The sequence below is a fragment of the Hemiscyllium ocellatum genome, chromosome 35 (genome assembly GCF_020745735.1).
Source record: "Hemiscyllium ocellatum isolate sHemOce1 chromosome 35, sHemOce1.pat.X.cur, whole genome shotgun sequence".
Classification (NCBI taxonomy): Eukaryota; Metazoa; Chordata; class Chondrichthyes; order Orectolobiformes; family Hemiscylliidae; genus Hemiscyllium; species Hemiscyllium ocellatum.
The window spans coordinates 39392191-39411413 of NC_083435.1; the positions used below are offsets into that span (position 1 = coordinate 39392191).

Below are 19223 nucleotides of genomic sequence, written 5' to 3' on the forward strand. Positions count from 1 at the left end.
ACAGTAAACCTCACAATCTTTAAAAAGTATTTGGATGAGCAGTTGAACTGCCATAACATTCAAGACTAATAGACTAATATATTTTTGTCTGTACATATTCAAAGGGCTAAAAGTCCTATTCCTTACTGTGTGATTCTATGAATTCACTCATTCCATGTATCAATCTCGTAAATCAATTTCTGAACTGCCTCCAATGCATTACATCCCTCCTTTAATAAATACACCAGGGAGATCCAAGATGGCGGCGACTCAGCAAGTCTGAGTTTACAGTGCTCTTCCCAAAACCTGGGCAAAGTGAGTTACTCACCCCCACCACACTTACCAAACCACCCAAAAAAATTTTCTAACCTTAATTAGCTGCTTACTATTATATTTAAGCAGTTTAATATTAAGTGGATAATGAGTAAACCAAAGGGATCCCGCAGCTCTCAGAAAACAAAGACCCCTCCCCCACCCTCCTCTCCTCCTCCGGCTGCAGCTGATGTAAAAACAGGCCTTGAAGAGATGATTGCCAGGCTGGAAACGACACTCGTCAATTTCATCGCAGAATCCAGACAGAGATGGAATGCATTCGAAGAACCCGACTCAGGCGACTGACTGTGTGGAGTTTGCACGTTCTCCCAGTGTCTGCGTGGGTTTCCTCCGGGTGCTCCGGTTTCCTCCCACAGTCACAAAGATGTGCGGGTCAGGTGAATTGGCCAAGCTAAATTGCCCATAGTGTAAGGTAAGGGGTAAATGTAGGGGTATGGGTGGGTTGCGCTTCGGCGGGTCGGTGTGGACTTGTTGGGCCGAAGGGCCTGTTTCCACACTGTAAGTCTAATCTAATCTAAGTCTAATCTAAAAAGTTACAAAAGTACAGCCAGGCTCTGGAGGAATTACAGGGCCGAGTGGAGGGGGCGGAGCTAAAGGCCACGACCTCCGAGGCTGCAGCACAAACAGCTGCAGAACAGGTGCGAGCTCTGGAGCAGAGAGTCCGGGCCTTTGAAATCTACATGGATGACCTGGATAATAGAAATCGGAGAAAGAATATCCGTCTTCTGGGCCTCCCTGAACAAGAAGAGAAGGGACAGTTAGCAGTATTTCTGGAGCGATGGTTGCCCCAGCTTTTAAACCTGGGGGCTGAAACTGACCGGGTAAGGGTGGAGTGGGCCTACCGGGTCGCAGTACGCGGATCTGGCCCAAACCAGCGCCCACGCCCGGTCCTGTTCCGGCTGCAGAGTTATAGGGAGAGGCAGATACTCCTGGATGCCTCCAGAAATCTTGGAAAGGATCCTAAAGCTATGATTCATGAAGGATCCAAGATTATGTTATTTCAGGACTTCTCCCCGGCTTTGGCACGAAGGAGGAAGGCGTTTGGTGAGGTGAAGAAATGTCTAAGGAACTTAAATATTCAATACACCTTACGCTACCCAGCGACGTTATGCTTTACCCACGAAGGATCCGAGTATAATTTTAGATCACCAGAAGAGGCTAAGGAACTTTTAGACTCGTTTAAATAAATCGTAAGAGACAATTTATGTTGGCTTGCCTCTTCCACACTCCGTGGGGAGAAGTGGATACTTTACTCTACTTTACTTTTGCTTCTGGGAGCAGGGTTGTCTTCTCTTGCTATTTTATGTTATTATACTTAATTGTAATTTGTTGGAGTTGTAATTTTATAGTTATGTGTGTTTGTACGTGGCATTGATGTATCAGATATACTCAGGTATGGGTGGGGAGGGGTGGGGGTGGGGCGCTCACTGTCAACTCTAGCTCGGTATTATATCTAAATCCTATTAAGGAGCGCCCGGGTCAAGGGTGGGACACTGTTTGGGAGAGGATATGGTGGACCTTTAGAAAGGAAGTAAGGCCCCCTGAGAACAGGGGGGAGGATCTCCATTCAAACATGTTTTTTTTTTGCTCTTATTGTTTGGAAATAGTTTCCTTTTTATTATACTGTTATGAGTGTATTAGAGAACATTTTCTCTTGTTTGAAGGATGTAAGTGACTCAACTATACACTCTGGATAATTGTGGATTAGATTAGTAGTTAACTGAGTTTCATTGTTTTTCTTTCTTCTTTAGTATCATTCCTTTGAATTTTGATGATTATATATTTAAGATCTATTTTTATATTAATGTTTATGCTTGAAAGTTCTGTTTATTTTTGTAAATCTCAAAATATTAAATTTCTAATAAAAATATCTTTTAAAAAAATAAATAAATACACCAAACTGCATACAATATTTGAGATATAGTCTCCTCCATCCCCTGTATAATGAATCATATCATCTTTATTTTCATGTTAAATTCTTCTTGTCATAAAAGATAAAATTCCATCAACCCTCTCAATTAAATGCCATACTTGCTTATCAATGTTTTGTGACTCATGCACTGGAATAAAACTAAGTCTTTCTGCACCTCAGAAGTCTCCATTAAAGCAATATTCTGCTTTTTTATTCTGCCTGACAGTATTATTTTCCCACATTATACTCCATCAATTGGATTTTTTTGCCCACTCACTCAACGTATCTGTATCTGTCTGCAACCTTGTTATTTCCTCTTCACAACACGCTTTCTTAAATACCTTTGTGTCATCTGCGCAGTGATGCTGGGCAGATGTTGATGCCTTCCTTGAGTAGTACATTGGTGAACAGGTTAACAATCTCAAATGAGCACATGGACACTGCATTGCTATCAATGTACTAGTCTGGTATTGGCTTCCTAAAACTGAATAAAACATTTGCTGTGTTATGTGAAAATTTGTTCAAAGGTTTAGCAACTTACTTAACCATTTGACCAGATCATGCTGTGCAGAACCATATGTGAGTACAATAAGGCATAAAAGGATGTCTCTATAATGTGACTTGGGCTGTCCATACATATACTGATGCAGTAAGGATGAATCCTACCATACACATCACCTGATGGCTCATTGCGTTTACTTAAGACTGAAAAATATTTTTAGCTAGTGATACAGTCTTCCAGCATAGAAACCGATCCTTCGGTCTAACTTGTCTGTGCTGACCAGACATCCTATTCTGATCTAGTCCCATTTGCCAGCTTTTGGTCCATATCCCTCTTAAACCCTTCCTAGTTATATAAAGATCCAGATGTCTTTTAAATGTTGTTATTGTATCAGCCTCCTTTACTTCGTCTGCCAGCTTGTTCCATCCTCGCACCACCCTCTGCATGAAAAAGTTACCCCTTATGTCCTTATTAAATCTTTTCCCTCTTACCTTAAACCTTTGCCCTCCAGTTTTGCACATGATTATTAGACATGACTGAATATTGGTTGCTTTGATTGTAATACATATTTCTCCTGGGATGGGTGTAGAATGAATGGCAGTGGGGAATCTGCTTGGTGTGAGGAAGAGAAAGAGATGTAAGGGCATAATTATTATAACAGCATCCCAGGAAAGGAGCCACCTCTGGGAGGGATGTGGATCCCTATAAATTGTCCTGTCATAACAGGCTGGTTTAACTTTGAACAATTCATCCAAGAGTTGACTCAAGTAAATTTTAAAAGTAAATGATATTCAAAACAACTTCAGCTTCTGAAATCTTGTACATGAGAACTAGGAGGAGGAGGAGGCAATTCAGTCCCTCAAACCTGCTCCACTATTTAATACGATCACGGCTAACCTCATCTCAGCCTCAACTCCACTTCGCTGACTGCTTGCCATAACCCTTCAATCTGTTACTAATTAAAATCCTGTTGATCTCCTCCTTAAATTTACTCAATGTCCCAGTGCCCATAGTACTGTGGGTGAGCAATTTCCAGAGATTCACAAACCTTTGAGGAAAGTAATACCTCTTTAATCTCTGTTCTAAATCTTCCATCCTTATCCTAAAACTATGACCTCTTGTTCTATATTGTCCCACAAAACCTTCTCAACCCCCTTTAGCATCTTTTATACCTCCATTAGATCCCGTCTTATTCCTCTGAACTCTGGTAAGTATAAGCCTAAATTGCTCAATCTCTACTCATAAAAAAAGCCTTTCATCTCTGGAATTAATTGAGTGAACCTTCTCTGAATTTCTCCCAATGCAATTATATCCATGTTGGGGGACCAAAACTGTACCCAGTACTCAAGATGAGATCTCACCAATGCCTTGTACAGTTGCAAAACACTTGCCTATTTTTATACTCTGTCCCTTTAGCAATAAATACCAAAATTCTATTTGCCTTCCTTATTACCTGCTGTACCTGCATACTAGTTTTCTGTGATTCATGCAAAATGATGTCCAGACCCCACTGTACCAAAGCTCACTAAAGTTTCTCTCTATTTAGATAATAAGTTGCCTTTGTATTCCTGTGATCAAATTGGAAAATCTCACATTTATCCACATAAACATAATTTGCCAAATTTTGGCCCATTCACCTAACCTAACCATGTCCATTTGTGAAGTGTTCGAGTAAGGCTGTCCAGTCGTGCTAAGCAGCAAGTCAAATGCAAACAAATTTGGACCTGTCATTACTAATGGGATACATTTTGTTAAAGATGCCACCCTTGTTAAGGATAACTATTCCTGACCCTTCATTGTGTTTACTGATTTGCATATCCAGGTTGGCCTTGAGGCATTGCACCTCTGACAGACATTCAGATTGAACGCAAAAATGTGGCAAGTCATTAAGATTCTCATAACATGAGCACTCGATCAGTGAGGCATACTTTCAAGAATTGACTATTTTCATTGGGTGCTCATTGTGAGAGATAGCTGGCAGCAAAGGACAAGTTCAAATACAACAAAAAGCTGTTTCCATTTGATGTAGAACAAAGAGCCGTTGAATTTCAAACCATAAATAAGGACAAACATTTGGTTTTTTGACAGTATATGGTCAAAGAGATGTATTAAATGTTTGGTGGTGTCATTAGTTACGTTGCTAAACCATTTCCACTTAAATGAATCCACATATAGATGTGTTTCAAACTGGTACCTTTTATGTTGCAGATATCTAGTAAAGCAATGCACTGGTGTAAAGGGATCATTTTTGATAAATGGAGGAAATTTGCAACTTTCAAACTCTAGTGAGGCACAAAATAAATGAGTAACCCTATTACTAATCTGTTCAATCTCATCTTGCTTGACCAATCATGGGATTGTGTTTCATTTTAACATCATCAAAAGGTTTGGAAATAAGAACGGTCTTAAATCCAAGATTTTCATTCTTGGAGATATTTGTTAGATACTTTGACTATTCTTAACTTAACTGTACATTGAACTTTATTTTGATATCCTGAAATTGGTTTTAGTTGTACCTCTGTCTCAGATATACACATTCTCATTTGGTCTTTAGGGTAAGGTATCTCAAAGGTGTGAGCAAAAAGTGAAGCTAGCTGTTTCATGCTGCTACTATGCAGTAGCAAGACGAGTTGTATCATCACTAATAGGATATTGCCATCAATTGACAAAGACTTTTGAGGCACAATTTCCGCCTGCCAGATAGTTGTTATTCCAGTGAAGCTGGGAGTTGTGCAAGGGGACCCTGCAGAATCTCCATCACTGTAGAGCCATACTCTGCTATTTCATTTTTCAGGGCAATGCCTTGACCGATCTAACTGATAACTTAAAACAAGAGTTTGCAGTTAACTGGGCTGAGGGCATGGTACCAGCTGGGGAGCGTACGTTGCTGGGTAGGGTACATTTTGTAGAACAACTGCTCTACCAGTGAGAGTCCCTTGTCAACTAATCAGCACACTTATCTCAGAATATAAGTGTTGTTTTCTCTTTACATTTTTTTTTGCAAAATGTTCTGATGAGGGCAAGACAAAAAGCTTTGACACAATGTGACCCTAAGATGCAATTTTTTTTCCAATCCCTTGCTCTTCTTCGGAATATTGCCATGGCATCTTTTGTACCTATCCTCGAGAGAGAGCAGAAAGTGTCTACTGTAACATCCCATTTGAAAGATGGCATCCCTGACCGTATAGCACTCCTTCATTACTGCCCTGGAGTATCGGCCTCTGTGTAAAAGCCCTGGTGTGGGACTTAAACCCACACCTTTTGAATTAGGTGAAAGTGATAACTCCTGAAACAAGGTTTACAATAATCTCAATCCGACAACTTCGAACATCTCTTCACTCCTCAAATTTTAGTCTCTGCAGCATCAGCAGTTTTTATCTTCCACTATTGATGGTCATGCCTTTGGCTGCTTGGCCCTGAACTCTGGAATCCCTCACTGAATTTTAACTTTAAAACTTTAAAGATCAACTTTAACACAGTGTCTTTGGTCATTCAGAATCCTCAACTTGAAAACAATATTTTCCTAAACTTCAAGCTTAGTATGTTTTCATACAATCTGTACAGTATGGAAACAGGCCATTTGGCTCAACAAACCCACACTGACCCTCCAAAGAGTATCCCAGGCAGACCCCATTCCCCAACATTTACTCCTGACACATGCACCTAATCAATATATCCCTGAGCACTATAGACAATATTTAGCTTGGCCAATTCACTTAGCCTGCACATCTTTGGACTGTGGAAGGAAACTGGAACACCCGAAGGAAACCCATGCAGAAATGGGGAGAATGTGCAAACTCCACACAGCCTGAGGCTGGAATCGAACCCGGGTCCCTAGCACTGTCAGTGCTGCAGTGGTAACCATAAGCCATCATGCCGTTTTCTTCAAATAATTTTGGAAAACAGGAACTATTTCAAAATGTCGATTTAAATTTTTTAACATTTCTCCTGAGTGTTTTCACATTGAGCACATTCAAGACTAAAACTGCTTTTCATTTCTACAATTTGCATAGGGAGGTGGGCAGAGGAGGCGGGATGGCCTATTTAGTTAAGAATGAAATTAAATCGATAGCACTGAATAACATAGGGTCAGATGATGTGGAGTCTGTGTGGGTCGAGTTGAGGAACCACAAAAGCAAGAAACATAATGGGAGCTATGTACAGACCTCCCAGCAGTAGCCAGGACTGGGGCGCAAGATGTACCAGGAAATAGGGCATGTCAGAAAGGCAAGGTCACAGTGATTATGGGGGACTTCAATATGCAAATGGACTGGATGAGTAATGTTGCCGGTGGATCCAAAGAAAGCGAATTCATGGAATACTTACAGCATGGCTTTTTGGAACAGATTGTGATGGAGCCCACAAGGGAGCAGGCTATTCTGGACTTAGTGCTATGTAATGAGCCAGACTTTATAAAAGAACTTAAAGTAAGGGAACATTTAGGAGGCAGCAATCATATTAAGGTAGAGTTCAGTCTGCAGTTTGAAAGAGAGAAGGCAAAATCAGATGTAATGGTGTTACAGTTAAATAAAGGTAATTACAAGGGCGTGAGAGAGGAACTGATGAAAATCGACTGGAAGCAGAACCTAGTGGGGGAAGACAGTAGAGCAACAATGGCAGGAGTTTCTGGGTGTAATCGAGGATACAGTACAGAGGTTGATCCCAAAGAAAAGAAAGATTATCCGGAGGGGGTGGGGGAATTAGACAGCCATGGCTGACAGAAGAAGTCAAGAAATGTATCACAGAAAAGAGAGAGCCTATAAAGTGGCCAAGAGCACTGGGAAATCAGAAGATTGGGAAGACTATAAAAACAAACAGGATAACAAAGAGAGAAATGAGGAAGGAAAGGATCAAATATGAAGGTAGGCTAGCCAGTGATATTAGAAAGGATACATAAGGAACAAATGAGAGGCAAAAGTAGAAATTGAGCTGTTCCAAATTGATGCAGGAAGGCTAGTGATGGGAGATAAGGAAATAGCTGAAGAACTTTGTGTCAGTCTTCACTGTGGAAGATATGAGTAAAATCCCAACAATTAAGGAGAATCAAAGGGCAGAGTCGAGTATGGTGCCTATTACAAAAGAGAAAATCTAGAAAAACTAAAAGATCTAAATATTGATAAATCTCCTGGCCCCAATGGGCTACATCCTAGAGTTCTGAGGGAGGTGGCTGAGGAAATAGCGGAGGTGTTAGTTGTGATCTTTCAAAAATCACTGGAGTCAGGGAAAGTCCTAGATGGTTGGAAAATCACTGTTGTAACCCCCTTGTTCAAGAAAGGATCAAGACAAAAGATGGAAAATTATAGGCCGATTAGCCTAACCTTGGTTGTAGGTAAAATTCTAGAATCCACCGTTAAGGATGAGATTTCTAATTTCTTGGAAGTGCAGGGCTGGATTAGAACAAGTCAGCATGGATTTAGAAAGGGGAGGTTGTGCCTGACAAACCTGTTAGAATTCTTTGAAAAGGTAACGAGGAGGTTTAGACCAGGGAAACCCAGTGGATGGTAGCTATCTAGATTAGGAAAGGCCTTCTGATAAGGTGCCTCATGGGAGGCTGCTGAGTAGGTTGAGGGTCCATGGTGTTCGAGGTGAGCTACTGGCATGGATTGAGGATTGGCTGTCTGACCGAAGGCAGAGAGTTGGGATAAAAGGTTCTTTTTCAGAATAGGAGCTTGTGACAAGTGGTGTCCCGCAGGGTTCAGTGTTGGGGCCACAGCTGTTCACTTTATATATTAATGATCTGGATGAAGAAACTGGCGTTCTGGCGAAATTCACCGATGATATGAAGTTAGGTGGACAGGCAGGTAATTCTGAGGAGGTGGGGAGGTTACAGAAAGATTTAGACAGTTTAGGAGAGTGGTCTAAGAAATGGCTGATGAAATTCAACATGAGCAAATGCGAGGTCTTGCATTTTGGGGAAAAAAAATGCAGGCATGGACTATTTTCTAAACGGTGAGAAAATTCAAAAGCTAAAGTACAAAGGGATCTGGAAGTGCTAGTCCAGGATTCTCTAAAGGTTGAGTCCGTGGTTAAGAAAGCAAATGTAATGTTGTCATTTATCTCCAGAGGGTTGGAATGTAAAAGCACCGTTGTGCTACTGAGATTTTATAAAGCTCTGGTTAGGCCCCATTTGGAGTACTGTGTCCAGTTTTGGGCCCCACACCTCAGGAAGGACATACTGGAGCATGTTCAGTGGAGATTCACACGGATGATCCCTGGAATGGTAGGCCTAACATACAATGAATGGCTGAGGATCCTGGGATTGTATTCATTAGAGTTTAGAAGGTTGAGGGGAGATCTGATAGAAACTTACAAGATAATGTATGTCTTAGGAAGGGTGCACGTTTGGAAATTGTGTAAGTCAGGTGGGGATACTGGGACCCGTCGGCACAGCCTTAGAATTAGAGTGGATCAATTTAAAATAGAAATGAGGAGACATTTCTTCAGCCAGAGAGAGGTGGGCCTGTGGAATTCATTGCCACAGAGCACAATGGAGGCCGGGACGTTAAATGTCTTCAAGGCAATGATTGATAAATTCTTAATCTCGCAAGTAATTAAGGGATATGGGGAGAGTGCAGATAAGTGGTGTTGAAATGCCCATCAGCCATGATTGAATGGCGGAGTGGACTCGATGGGCCAAGTGGTCTTACTTCCATTCCTATGTCTTATGGTCTTACAACTGAACTAAGTGAGTTCATACAGTCATAGGGACATAGAGAAGTACAGCATGGAGACAGACCCTTCGGTCCAACCCGTCCATGCCGACCAGATATCCCAACCCAATCTAGTCCCACTTGCCAGTACCCGGCCCATATCCCTCCAAACCCTTCCTATTCATTTACCCATCCAAATGCCTCTTAAATGTTGCAATTGTACCAGCCTCCACCACTTCCTCTGACAGCTCATTCCATACATGTACCACCCTCTGCGTGAAAATGTTGCCCCACAGGTCTCTTTTATATCTTTCCCCTCTCACCCTAAACCTATGCCCTCTAGTTCTGGACTCCCCAACCCCAGGGAAAAGACTTTGCTATTTACCCTATCCATGCCCCTCATAATTTTATAAACCTCTATAACCCCTCAGCCTCCGATGCTCCAGGGAAAACAGCCCCAGCCTATTCAGCCTCTCCCTATCGTTCAAATCCTCCAACCCTGGCAACATCCTTGCAAATCTTTTCTGAACCCTTTCAAGTTTCACAACATCTTTCCGATAGGAAGGAGACCAGAACTGCATGCAATATTCCAAAAGTCACCTAACCAATGTCCTGTAGAGCCGCAACATGACCTCCCAACTCCTGTACTCAATACTCTCACCAATAAAAGAAAACATACCAAACGCCTTCTTCACTATCCTATCTACGTGCGACTCCACTTTCAAGGAACTATGAATCTGCACTCCAAGGTCTCTTTGTTCAGCAACACTCCCTAGGACCTTCCCATTAAGTGTATAGGTCCTGCTAAGATTTGCTTTCTCAAAATGCAGCACCTCGCATTTATCTGACTTAAACTCCACCTGCCACTTCTCAGCCCATTGGCCCATCTGGTCAAAATCCTGTTGTAATCTGAAGTAACCCTCTTCGCTGTCCACTACACCTCCAATTTTGGTGTCATCTGCAAACTTAGTAACTGTACCTCTTATGCTCACATCCAAATCATTTATGTAAATGACAAAAGGTAGAGGACCCAGCACTGATCCTTGTGGCACTCCAGTGGTCACAGGCTTCCAGTCTGAAAAACAACCCTCCACAACCACCATCTGCCTTCTACCTTTGAGCAAGTTCTGTATCCTGTTAATAACCTGTTTTATATTCCACCCGATAGGTGCCCTAATGTTGCCTGGATAAACATTGATGTGGGCAGATGGAACAAAGTAGCCACATTGTCTGCTCCTGGACACAGTCTAGTGACTGCTGGAAACAGAGGGTGTATAACAAATGAGTTTAGCACTCAGTGTGGAATTGTCTCTAATTGAGGAGTCAGCCCCTTCAGCGAAGGAGGAGAGGGAGTTGGAGGAAATTATGTTTCCTTTTCCTGTTTTACAGAAGGATTGCACTGTACGACACCAGAGAATACAGAGAGGATAGACACTGCAGATTGATCCTGACCATCACCCAGTGAACAACTGCACAACTGTGGGAAGACATCCAGTCCCTTCACAGCATTGCTCAACACAGAGAAGGTTGGGCAGTGAAACCAACATCTGGAAATCAGTTGGGTTAGGGGAACTTTGACATATCGTCAGATCTGAAACTAGTCAGCCGTATAGAGCCTTCCATCGGAACCAACCTTTCTAAAGGTTTGGCTGTGGGTGATCGGTCAGGGTGAGGCTGAGAAGAAGTGTGAGTGGCTCCAAGTGTGGTGAGAGCTTCAATCCTTCATCAAGCCTCATGAACCACTGACTCATTGTTACAAGTGACGGCTGCTCAAGTGTGATCTGTGAAAGGAGGACTTCATGGATTCCCCTGTTCTTAAGATCCCTTAATGCACAAGATGAATTTATTGATGCAATTCTCATGGAAGATAAACCATTTACTTGTGAGGTGTGTGACAAGTCATTCTTGTGCTCATCTGACTTCCTTCGACACCAACTCATTCACACAGGGGGGAAGCCGTTCACATGTGAGTTGTGTGACAAATCATTCTCACGACCATCAAACCTTCGCAGACATCAACACATTCACACAGGGGAGAAGCCATTCACATGTCAGGCATGCAAGAAATCATTCTCACGGTTATCAAACCTTAGCGCGCACCAACACATTCACACAGGGGAGAAGCCATTCCCATGCCGGTTATGCAGTAAATCATTCTCAAATTCATCGCAATACCTCATGCACCAACATGTCCACACAAGAGAGGAAATGTATATGTGCAATGTGTGCAACAAATCATTCTCAACACCATCAAATCTTAGGGAACACCAGCGCATTCACACAGGGGAGAAACCATGTAGATGTGAAGTTTGCGATAAAGGGTTTTTAAACTTATCGACCCTCCGCAGACACCAACGCATTCACACAGGGGAGAAACCATTCACCTGTGAGGTATGCAAAGAATCATTCTCACAGTCATCACACCTCCACACACACCAACGCATCCACACAGGGGAGAAACCATTCACATGTGAGTTGTGTGACAAATCGTTTTCACGATTATCAATACTCCGCAAACACAAATGCACTCATACAGCAGAGAAACCCTATCGATGTGAGTTCTGTAATAAAGCTTTCACACATTTGTTGGACCTCTTGGAACATCAGCGAACACATACAGGAGACAAACCGTTCCAGTGTGATGTGTGTCAGGATTGTTTCACCTATTCCTCCTCTCTCACCATACACCGACGTCTGCACACAGACTTGATGCCAGATCACCTGCTTCCATCACACTGAGAGCTGTCTGTGTTGTTTACCCTCCAATGCTCACTTATGGGGAGCTGCCATTCCAAAACACTGTCTGTCTCAAACCTCTCCCACCATCAGTCCATTGTTTCCAAAAAGACAACTTAACCTGTGAGCATCTCTCCAAATATCAAAAAGAAAATATTTCAGTAAGTATAAAAGGTCCTGCTCATGCACAAATGTTATTCTGTCTCTGGAAAGATTTCCTCACCCACAGGAAGTAGGTGATTCAGAAAAATCTGTGCTAGGATTCACCACACACTATAGAGGAGAGAAATACATTATGCTGCAAAAACTATCAAGGTATCTCTCTCCATTGAGAACTATTATAATTGTTGAATTCCTGAAGTCTGGGGTAGGATTCATTTTCCTGCCAAATCATAAGATATATTCAAGCAATCCCTTTGTAACCCTCAGTTTGAATACCTCATGGACTGCAGGCATTGTTGTTTGATTGTTGGTTGCAGCTCTCTCTTCAAGTTATCCCACAGTACACTGGGGATAGACTGGAGGGTAAAAGCTGACCCTGTGGATTCATGGTTGAATTTTTCTCATATTAACTGTCAGAATTGTCACCCTAAAGAAGTGAAACGTTGTCTTGTGAATGAAGGGAATGTTGTCCATTTGACCTCAGTTTGTAGATGATCCTGAAGTCTTCAAGAATCTTGTTGAAATGTTACTTCCTTTTGTTGCAACTTTGTTCTACCCAGCAATGAAGGCTGATCATTTTTGTTCCAGGTGGTCACATATTTAAGTGTCATTATCACTGAGCCAGTCCTGGTCATGATGCTTGAACTCAATGGTCTGGAGTTGAGTCCAGCTGACTATGTATTGATCCTACTGTTTGGGAATTGAGTTGGATGTGTGAAGATTTTACAAATTGGTCATGAGCTGTTCCTTGAATTCCTCTCTTCAGTCAGCTGTTTTCAGGGTCAACCATTGATCTTCTTCCTCTTGGATTATGGGCCTTGTCTTGTCTTAGTGCCAGGTGGATGTTCATCACTGATGGAACAAATCAACGATCTGTCCAGCAATGTCAAGCATCCAAATGGATCGAGTGATTCAGACATCACTTCGAACTTTGACTTGGGTTTAGATCTTTTGAGGCACCTCCGACTTGGTGTTTTTTTGCCAGGCAAATTCAAGAAAAATAATGAGAATAGCACCAGGAATGCTTTATTATTTTCATCGATGTGACCAGCATATTTAATTAGGAAATCATGGAGCTCTGTAGATTGTGATATGATGACTTGATATCAGAGAAACTACATCTCAATCCTGCAAGTCCTTCATGAGGATATGACTGTAAATTCCTTGAGTGAGAGGTCTGAAACAGAAGCCTTCAAAATCTAGTCTGATGTGTGATCGTCCCCATTCTATTTACAACCTACCTGACAGTAGGTACTCACCTCATCAAAGATTAGTTGCCATCAGTATTAAACACGGACTCAATGGGAAACCTAATTACCTCACCCCCCTCTATTTCAAAACTAAACTGACCACCGTAACTAATCTACAGTTTACAGGTGGCTGCAATGTCACTGTCCACTCTGCAACAGATTTTCAAACCACTCTTGATCTTTTCACCAGGCGTGGAACGGTGGGTCAGTGATTAGCATTGCTGCCTCACAGTGCCAGGACATAGGTTCTATTCCAACCTTGGGTGATTGTCTGTGTGGAGTTCGCACATTCTCCCTGTGTCTGCATGGGATTCTGCTTGGTGCTCCGGTTTCCTCCCACAATCCAAAAACATGCAGGTAATGAGAAATGGCCATGCTAAATTGCCCAAATTATTCAGGGGTGTGTAGGTTAGGTGCATTAGTCATGGGAAAATGTAGAGTAGTAGGGTAGTGAAATGGGTCTGGGTGGGACACTGTTGAGAGGGTCAGTGTGGACTTATTGGGCCAAATGGTCTGTTTCCACACTGTAGGAATTCTATGATTCTATGGTTTTCATTTCTTCATATACCGATCTCGGCCTGTCCTGGAATGTTGCCATCTCAAGACTGGGCATCCATGAGGTGCTGTGGGCCATCAACTGCAGCAGAGTTGTATTCCAGAGGATTAGATAAGGTGGACAGTGAGAGCCTTTTTCCTCTGATGGTGATGGCTAGCATGAGGGGACGTAGCTTTAAACTAATGGGGTGACAGATATAGGACAGATGTCAAAAGTAGGTTCTTTACTCAGACAGTAGTAGGAGCGTGAAATGCCCTGCCTGCAATGGTAATAGTGGTTAGTCGTGGTTGTTCAAGGTCAGTCATCTCAGCTCCATGATATCTCTTCAGGAGTTCCTCAGAATAGTCATCTAGGCCCAACTATCTTCTGCTGCTTCATCAATAACCTTCCCGCCATCATAAGGTCAATTGTGGGGATGATTGCACAATGTACAGCACTATTAGTGACTCCTTAAATTCTGAAGCAGTCCACATTCAATTGCAGCAAGTTCTGGACAATATTCAGGCTTCAGATGACAAGTGGCAAGTAACATTCTCCTACAAATGACAGTACCAAGGTTTGACTGCAGCACTTTGGACTTCAGAGGATCAAGAGAGGAGTCACCATCTTCACAAGGGCAATGAGGGATGACCACACATCCCATTAAAAAGAATTAAAATTCAAAGATCTTTGCAAGTCAATTAAAATTTGTAGGAGAAAGTGAGGACTGCAGATGCTGGAGATCAGAGCTGAAAATGTGTTGCTGGAAAACGCAGGTCAGGCAGCATCCAAGGAGCAGGAGAATCGACGTTTCAGGCATGAGCCCTTCTTCATTCCTAAAAATTGCAGACCATAAAGCAGTTCCTGTCACTACATTGCTGTAATGCAGTGAGATCTGTACTGTGCATCAGCAGGACACAAAGCCAAGAGAACTTCCAGAAGCAATGCTTCTGTGGAAAATTCTAAGGTAAAAGGGTCTAGAGGTAACAGAGATAATGAGGGAGCAAGGTCATGTGGAAATTTGTATAGGAACATGAGAATTTTAAATTGGAGACGTTGGGGGACTGGGAACGAGTATAGGTCAGCGAGCCCAGGGGTGATAGGTGAGTAAATTAGGATAGGGAGTTCAGAGTTTTAGCTGAGCTGAAGTTTATGCAAGATGGAAAATAGAAAGCTGGACAGGAGAGCATTGGAATGGTCTCATCTAGTCTAAAAACAACAACTGCTTGGATGAGGTTTTTAACAGCAGATGGACTAATCTGGGAGTGAGGTTGTTGGAAATGGGTGATGTTACGAAGGGGAAAGTATTTTTGTGATGGAGATGGTATGGAATCAGAAGCTCAGTTGAGGTTGAAGAGGATGACACCAATTGGTCTTGGAGATGAGAATGGAGAGAGCAATCAAGAAGAAGTTAAGGAATGTAGGAACTGGAGTAATTTCTTGAATCTATTACACCATACAGTTAGATTATGTCAAATCTGTGACTTAACTTTATCTACTGTCTTGATTCAATAACCCTTGGGTTTATTGTCAAGCAAAGGTTCTATCTATCACAATTTTAACACTTTCAAGTGTCTCCCAACCTGCAGTAAGAGTCCTCTGCATAATTGGGCAATGTCACCGTGGGCTGATATATATTCTCCACAGAAGGGTTTACAATTTCCAGTTTACACAAAGTATAATATTTTCCTCAGAAAGGAGGACTTGCATTTATATTTTCAATGCATTCAAAAATCACTTCACTGACAGTGACAATTGAGTACTTATTTAAAATACAGTCACTTTTTATGTAGGAACATGGCAGACAATTTAAGCTCCCAGCAATGTGACAATGATCAGACAATCAGTTTTTATGACATTGATTGTAGAACACATCTTGTCTAGGGCATTGGTGACAGCTCCCCTGCCCTTCTGCAATATAGTGTTCACTTGAGCACAACTCATCTGAAAGATCTCTGACAGCGCAGCATTCCCTCAGTACTGCACTGGAACATCAGACTCAGTGTTCAAGTCTCTGGGGTGAGACTTGAACCCACAATCTTCTGACTCAAGAAATAAGATTGCTAAATTAACCACACTGTATTACTGTTATTCGAGTAAAAAGTGAGGTCTGCAGATGCTGGAGATCAGAGCTGAAAATGTGTTGCTGGTTAAAGCGCAGCAGGTCAGGCAGCTTCCAAGGAACAGGAAGTTCGACGTTTCGGGCATAAGCCCTTCATGCTTATGCCCGAAACGTCGAATTTCCTGTTCCTTGGATGCTGCCTGACCTGCTGCGCTTTAACCAGCAACACATTTTCAGCTCTGTATTACTGTTATATTTGATTCAGTATCTAAGGGGTTAACTCCCAAGGCTGTATATAGAATCCTTTTCCATCTGTAAAATGTCAGCCTAAAGATTTGATTTGATTAAAGTGATAACTAGTTAGAGCTGCAGGTGTCAATGTCGTCTTTGTGTGTTCCTGAGGCTGTGAAAGGTGGTGTAATCTCTGCTGTCAGCTGGAATGGACATTTTAAGGGATTGTCTTCAGTCACCATTGCTGATGAACCATTCCGCTTTCATTCACTCAGAAAAGTTGAACACTGTCATGATTAAAACTCAAGGAATAACCCATTGTCCCAGGTTGGCTCCAGTGAAGATTTTGAATTTGTTTTCAAATCCTTCCAGTCATACTTCTCCCTATTTCTGTAATCTCTTCCACCCCTCAATCCCAGACAGGAAGTTTTGTGCTCAACTCCTGGAGTGGGACTGTCCTGACTCAGAGAATAAGTTTGAAGGTTCGAGACCTACTCTAGATGGATTATTTCATGACAATGCATTAAAGTTCTTGTTGGGTCTGCACAAAAGTTTTCTTTGGCTCAAAGCTCCCTGTACAAAAATCATCTACAATTTATTTGAACACAGGTATGTTGTGAAATGAGTGAAGACATTATGTGTTTACCTTAAAATAAAACTGCTGTAATTGGTCAATTCGATTCTTTTTAAATTGGCTTTTGTAAAACCCCTTGACAAATAGGCAACAAAGACCATAGGTTGTGACTGAGAGTTAACATTGGTTTAATCAGCATTAACTGACTAAAACCACGTGAGAACTTTATATTTAAGTTCTGCTGCATGAAAATTGAACATTTGTGATCTTTAACAGGAAGTGGTGGATGCAGGTACAACATTAAAAAGACATTTGGATAAGTGCATGAATAGGAAAGGTTTTGAGGGATATGGGCCAAATGCAGGCAGATGGAACTAGTTTAGTTTGGGAATATGGTCAACTTGACTAGTTGGACTAAAGGGTTTGTTTCCATGTTGTACGACTCTGCTAACCACAGGAATGACTACTTCTCCAGATGGGAATAACAGAAATGGCGAGTTTCTGCTGATTTTATCTGATCTTCAAATTACACTCAGGTTTTTGGATGGTTGAATATCAATAGTCAGTCATATTACACTTATAAAATCCCTCCAGTGTAGAAAGAAGCCATTTGGCCCATAGACACTGCACCGAACCTCTGAAGAGGAAACTCAAAATAGTCACCCAACACTGAGATCAAACACGGGTCCCTGATGCTGTGAGTCAGCAGTGCTAGCCACTGAGCCACTCTGCTACCATGATCCATATTGGTGATTCCAGTTTACATGCTGCTTTCCCAAGGAATTGATTGATTGTTCTCATATGGTATTGAAGGTCACCTGAGGAGAGTCACAGAGCTCCCTGAACAGAAAGCAATTCCCTTCCATCAAGTCACGTGTAATAGCTGTCTGAGAATACTCCATGTGAATCCATTCACACTGGATCATCCCATAATGCTTTCATAGTCAGAAATTCAGGCATCATTCCCATATTCAGAGGAGGTGATGGAGCTGATGGTCAGCTGACTGGGGAAAAGGTCCACCCATCCTTCTGTGCTTGAAGTCACAAGATCACGGATCACACTGAGGAGGAGGTGTTGTTAATTCATGCTATGTCTCTCTGAGGCAGTTCACAGAGAGAGGCGAGTGGAATGTTGAAGAAATATTTCAGGGACCGGGGCGGGCTGGATTGGGACAGCACTACTATTATCGGACAAGCCAAACAGAGAACAGCCAGGGAATTCCTAGAGGCATGGCACTCATCCACTGATTCAATCAACAAGCACATCGACCTGGACCCAACATACCGGCCACTGCAACGGACAGCTGGAACTGACAACCGGAAGCAGCAGGTACAAATCACTATAAATGCCGAAGCATTGAGGATGTCACCTAGACAGGGGACAAAATAACTGCAACACAAATTTCCAGCTGGGCGAACAGAACCACAACAACGAGCACCCGAGCTACAAATCTTCTCCCAAACCTTGGGGAGGTTCCATGTTCACTAGAGAGAGAGAATGATCACAATCATGCTAGAGTAATGCATACTGAACAACATGACTCTGAAGCAAGATATGGACTGGGATAGCCCAGGAGGTGAATCAGGAGGAGTGAATGGACTAGAACAGCCCAGGAGACTATTGAGAGGAGGTGAATGTTGATCTGTATAAACTGGAGCTGAGGGAAGTTGAACATAAACAGAAGCAACATTTGATCAAGACAGGGCAGTCAGAATACAAATTAAACACCACTTCATTCCCTGAGACAAAGGATCCTTCCTAACACTAGGTCATTCCAAAACCTATCCCCTTCTCTGTGCCTGTCATGTGTAATTACTGATATCACCTCTGCACATTGTCACTGTCTTGGATGCTGTGGGTCTTCCTCTTCTGATCTGCTGTCAAGCAAATCTGAGGATACACATCTCACACTGATAGAACATAAAACAGTACAGGTTCTTCGGCCCTTGAAATTATGCTGACATTTTATCCTATTCTAAGATCAAACTAAGCTACATACCTTTCATTTTACTATCATCCATGTGCTTATCCAAGGATCGCTTAAATGTCCCTAAAGTAAATGACTCTACTACCACTACTTGCAATGCATTCCATGCACCCACCACTCTCTGCGTAAAGAACCGACCCCTGACAATGTCCCTTAAATCTTCCTCCAGTCACCTTAAAATTATGCCCGCTTGTGATAGCTATTTCTACCCAGGGGAAAAAATATCTGACGATTCATTCTGTCTATGTCTCTCTTCATCTTGTACACCTTTGTCAATTGACCTCTCATCCTCCTTCATTTCAATGAGAA

General features: G+C 42.2%; 1 protein-coding gene across 1 annotated transcript in view; it reads left to right on the forward strand.

Moving 5' to 3' along the window:
- LOC132832642 (zinc finger protein 271-like) overlaps positions 1-19223 on the forward strand; it is a 100871-nt gene that overhangs the window by 71293 nt on the left and 10355 nt on the right. Inside the window, exon 6 of the mRNA XM_060850723.1 lies at positions 11132-12273. Within this exon, the coding sequence (XP_060706706.1) occupies positions 11132-12115 (984 nt within the window). The 3' untranslated portion in view covers positions 12116-12273. The remainder of the gene's footprint in view (positions 1-11131; positions 12274-19223) is intronic.